This window comes from Nanorana parkeri, unplaced genomic scaffold (genome assembly GCF_000935625.1).
Source record: "Nanorana parkeri isolate BGI_ZX_2015 unplaced genomic scaffold, ASM93562v1 scaffold2, whole genome shotgun sequence".
NCBI classification, from domain to species: domain Eukaryota; kingdom Metazoa; phylum Chordata; class Amphibia; order Anura; family Dicroglossidae; genus Nanorana; species Nanorana parkeri.
Window position 1 is genome coordinate 3,754,334 of NW_017306270.1, and position 5,254 is coordinate 3,759,587.

Consider the following 5,254-nt stretch of genomic DNA (forward strand, 5'->3'; position numbering starts at 1 on the left):
AAAAAAAAAAAAAAAAAAAAACGCCCCCCCCCCCCCCCCCCCCCCCCAGCAATGCAACGTATGTTATTGTAGTAATGTACATTGCGAGGTGCTTCAATGCATGGCTGTCAGGAGGTATATGTATATATACTATGGGTAATGCATCTATTTTAGGATAAGCAAGGCTTTCAGTGCTATTGTCTTGCAAAAAGGATTTTATATTTTATGCAATCAATAGACAAAAAAAAACACTTTTTTTTACTTTGATCAGAGAAAAAAATAATAGTATTACTGTAGACAAGCAAAGATTTTATTCTACCTATTGTCCCATTTAAAATTACACTAAATTTATTTTACAAAGCAATGCAAAGTTATTTAGAATTTTTTTTTTTACAGCAGAAGTTATCACAGCTGCTGTATTTAAGTAGCAACTACCGGCTGTCATTTTGACAGTTGGGAATTGCCAGCAAGTGTGAAGGGAGAATGGCAGAGGGGCAAAAGCACAGGATGTACTTTACACACCCTATGTACTTCCTTGTTTTTTGGGTGTTTGTAGTATCTACCAACCAAAAGGGAGCAAATAGAAGTTAACTGTTAGAGTTTCCAGACACTAAGTGAGGAATCCCATTGCATGTGAAGCAGCCGCAGTGTGCTGTGATTTAGCTGCCCTTTTGCTTAATTTTACAAATGGTACCATTCGCCCCTGCGGGAGGTGCAGCCTGCTGGAAAACACACCAACAGCACAGCATGCAAGAGCTTTTGAATGCTGCGCACAAAAGTAATGAAAACCTCCTAAGGGTTCTTGCACACGGGCAGTGGCCCCCGTACACCGTAAATGCGCATGTATTCCCACTGAAAGAGAGCCCCAGGTGCAGCCTACAGCCTCACGCTAAAGTCAATAGCTGTACGTTGTTGTCGGCGGGTATATGTCAACACTGCGTAAACATACGCACGGACATGACATTTTGAGCGCAGATTGGGTGCTTCTGAAACACTGTGTCCGTGCATATGCCTGCCAACAACAGCCATTGGCTTCAGTGTGAGGCTGTAAGCTGCACCTGGGGCTCTCTGCCAGCGGGAATACACCGGCATCTATAGTGTACAGGAGTCGGCGCCCTTGTGCAAGAGCTCTAAATGTTAGTGTTTCAGCTGTATATATTTATCCGTTTACCTGAAATTTCACTAAAAAGAGTAGTCAAAAATCCCAGTTCCCTCTCCGAATGCTCATCCCACTTCATTTTCCAGTATTTGTGGTTGGAACTTCATATTTGCAGGTGTTCTCTTGTCTACTTCAAGCAATGCTGCGTGCTATAGCAGTGATTCAAGTGAATCAATATTTAGACTCTTCCACCTTTCAAAGTATAACAGTTCAATGTTTGTAACGGTGTAACATTGAAGTGTTAATGAACACTTGCTCTGGAAAATGAAACGCGCTTTGAATTTCGTGATGGTTTAATTTAAAATCCATGTTTAATAAAGTCTTTCTTTGTGATGCAAATATCTCATTTCCTCTCCTGCGAGCCTGAGCATGTCCTTAAACGAATATAAAGGATATAACTATCCACTGAAGCCCGGTACATTTCACATGTAACACAATACACTACGCTGACAATTAGCTGTCTTCTGATTAGAGAGTTTGAATTGTCTGCAATGAGGCTATCCTGCTCACTCAATTCCTGTCCATTACAATTGATACCTGTAGTGGTCTTTCCAGGAATTGTGCTGAGAGAATTAAGGGGCTGCCATTGCTGAACTCATTCGGAAAGTACTAGTTACCTGGCCATCTCTGACTTTAATACCTGTAGTCATTGGCTCAGCCAAGCATGCAGCAACCACTACTGATCTCCATATTAGCCTTGTTCAGTAGTTTAGACAATTCTAAAGCCATTGATTAAAGGTGATAGCCACGCATCTATAGCATTATTAGAAGTAAAGTTCATTCATGCCGGCCTCCCATTTTTTCAGTACAGATTACTTTTACAGGTAATAACCATGACTGTGCTTCCTGGGGGAACAACTTGCATAGTTACATAGTATTTGAGGTTGAATAAAGACACATGTCCATCAAGTTCAACCTTTGTGTGTATGTGATGAGGATAAAGCAAAAGGAGCGCCTCCATAGTGTAAAATGGATTTATTAAGGCTAAAACACACAGCTGAAAAGGTACTTACAATACAAACCAATTTGTATAAACGAGCAGAAAGCAATATAATCTCAGGAGACCATCAAGATGAATACACGAAAATAGGGTGAGGGAAAGGAAGTGCTAGTACTAAGCCGAAACCATCTGCACGCTGACCCTCCTTCAGTTAACACGTTTCTGAGGACAAACCTCTTTCATCAGAACCTGCTAGGTTCTGTTGAAAGAGCGTGCTGCTAGGTTCTGTTGAAAGAGCGTGCTGCTAGGTTCTGTTGAAAGAGTTTTGTCCTCAAAAACGCATTAACTGAAGGAGGGTCAGCGTCCAGATGGTTTCGGCTTAGTACTAGCACTTCCTTTCCCTCACCCTATTTTCGTGTATTCATCTTGATGGTCTCCTGAGATTATATTGCTTTCTGCTCGTTTATACAAACTGGTTTGTATTTTAAGTACCTTTTCAGCTGTGTGTTTTATCCTTAATAAATTCATTTCGGTTTCCCTTGACTGTGAGGAGCTGCCCCCTGTATATACCATTGGAAGACCATTTTCAGGAGTAGTTACTGTGTTTTGGCGCCTGTGATTTTCACATATCTTTTGTGTGTATGTGTGTGACTGTGCATGTGTGTATATGAGTCCCTGTATGATCTTGTATTTAAGAGTACCTGTACCCCAGTATGTTACGGTCTCTGAGGAAGGTATCTAAATTATTTTTGAATGAACCAATACCCTCTGCTGATACCGCTGCTTGTAGCAGAGAGTTCCAAAATTTACCACTCTGACTGAAAAGAAGCCCCTATGCCCTTTGTGGTTAAATCTTTTCTCCACCAATTTTAAGTGGTGGCCTCTGGTCTTTGTTATGGAGTTTACTGTAAAAAAAAAGTTTATTGCTGATCTTCCGGTCTTGTCTCCTCCTTCCCTTCACATATTCAGCTCAGCTGAACATTCCTGTGACAGCACCACCCAGACCTGGTGCCCAAAGGGTAGCTGGAGCATACATGCATGTCTTGTATGGTTGTGTCTGGCTCAGAGTCCCAGACCCGGAACAAGCAGGCAGCATAAGAAAATTAGGGAAAAGGCAGAATTCCTTGTTTCGGGAGAGTGACTTAAACTACTGAACAAAGCATCAGATCAGAAAAGGAAGTCCCATATTTTTCTCATAACAGGTGTACTTTAAGTACAAATATATAATAATGGAAAAATACGAGGGCCAAAAAAGAGAATAAGAAAGTGAGGAAAGAAACAAGAAAAGGGAAAATGGAGAAAGAAAGAAAAGGGAAAGTGGGGAAAGAAAGAAAGAAAAGGGAAAGTGGGGAAAGAAAGAAAGAAAAGGGAAAGTGGGGAAAGAAAGAAAGAAAAGGGAAAGTGGGGAAAGAAAGAAAAGGGAAAGTGGGGACAGAAAGAAAGAAAAGGGAAAGTGGGGACAGAAAGAAAAGGGAAAGTGGGGAAAGAAAGAAAAAAAGAGATAATGAAAGAAGAGGGAGAAATGATCAAAATGTATATCAGGGCGCAATATAAAAAAAAGCATCAAGTACAGGTAAATACCCGCTGGTCTGTCAGAAATCCAGTGCGCTCTTAACCTCCAGTCTGAGCTGACAGCACAGTGCCTCTGCTGCACTGAGCATTGTTGTCAGATTTGCCTGAGATTTCTTCTGTTTGACTAAAGAACACCTCCCACTCTCCATAGCACAGGTGGGAGGTGAATCCAGCAAGGGAGAACTCAGGGCTGACAATACTCAGATCCAACAATGTCAACCCACCACAGCATGTTAGGAGTTTTTGGACTGGCAGATCGGCAGGAATTATTTTGTACTTGCAGAATTTTTAAAGAGACAAAACATGGGGAAACGTGCATGTATTGCAAAGATGTACTGAATACCTTTCTTTTTAATATTTTGCCCGGATGTACAGTTTAAATAGAGAAATAAATGATAGACAGAAGAAGAAGTAAAGAGAGAGTTGAAAGAGGGGGGGGGGATGAGAGACTCCATGGAAGCTTTCCATTTGCCTAGAGTTCATACTTGTAGAACTGTTTGCCATGCTTCAATCGTATTCTGGTATCAGAATACTGAAGGGCGTACTCTGACGTTGAGATCTTCTCCAGGGAGTTAGGAGATAAGAAATGACACACAGCCATTTTCATTGAGGAGTCTAAGTGTAATTTCTTATCGGTGTCCACATTAGCAGTATATGTAAATGATCGTGTTGTAGCAGTGTAAGCTCCCCCATTGTCACCGCCAGCTCATTATCATTTCAATGCGCTACTGTAGTTAATCATTTTGCCTACAATAGCTTGCTGAATTTGCCAAATTAATACGGGCTGCGATTAAACGTTCAAAGGATCGCTCCTATCATTAGGAGAGCTCCACTTTCTAAGAACTGGCCTTTCCTGCCAACAAATCGGAGAAGAAATGAAAAGGGCTCTGCGCTACTCACTCCGTGTCCGTGGCACTTGGATGCACAGTCGTGGACACCCAATACGCTGATGTTCTGACACTGACGGTTTAGGCAGATCTAAGAAAGGAAAAATAAGTTAGCCGTGACATGAACAACAATTGGGAAGAAAAAAAAAAGAACACAACGCTGATCAATGGGAAAGTGAAATATAGCAACAGTGTTGTTGTAGTTCTCTGCACAAACCAAATGAAAGGGTTAATAGGATCAATTACTAAGATCCCATTCACACCGAGCGATTTGTAGCGCGATTTCAGCTAAAAAATTGCTCAAGTAGCTCGTCCAATGCATTTCAATGGAGCTGTTCACATCTCACAGCTCAAGGTCGCCTGTAGCTTGTAGCTCAAGCTTGTCACTCGAACAAGACCTATCCTTCGGCGGATTTCGTTTGAGTTGGCCTTCAATGATGTTGCTCAATGTCGTACAATGTCGCGCTACAGAAGTGTCACTTTTGCGCAGCAACGTAAGCAGGAAACAGAAAGAGGAATTATGTCACATCAAGACCCTTTGATTGGATACAGCCCAATGTAGCAGCTACGTAGTGCGACAATATGTATACTGTAGCTCAATGTCTCTCAAAGTCGCTCCGCTGAAATCAGGGTTCCCCCTCTCCCACACCACACCCAAGGTCGTCCCTACTCTATATGCCACCTGAGGCCGTAGAGTGGGGAGACATGGTTGCTGGT

The 5,254-nt window shown here is 42.0% G+C and overlaps 1 protein-coding gene across 1 annotated transcript in view; it reads right to left on the reverse strand.

The window, feature by feature from the left end:
- ADAM12 (ADAM metallopeptidase domain 12) overlaps positions 1–5,254 on the reverse strand; it is a 392,267-nt gene that overhangs the window by 33,504 nt on the left and 353,509 nt on the right. The window contains exon 17 of the mRNA XM_018558790.1: positions 4,551–4,628. Coding sequence (XP_018414292.1) covers positions 4,551–4,628 — 78 coding nt within the window. The remainder of the gene's footprint in view (positions 1–4,550; positions 4,629–5,254) is intronic.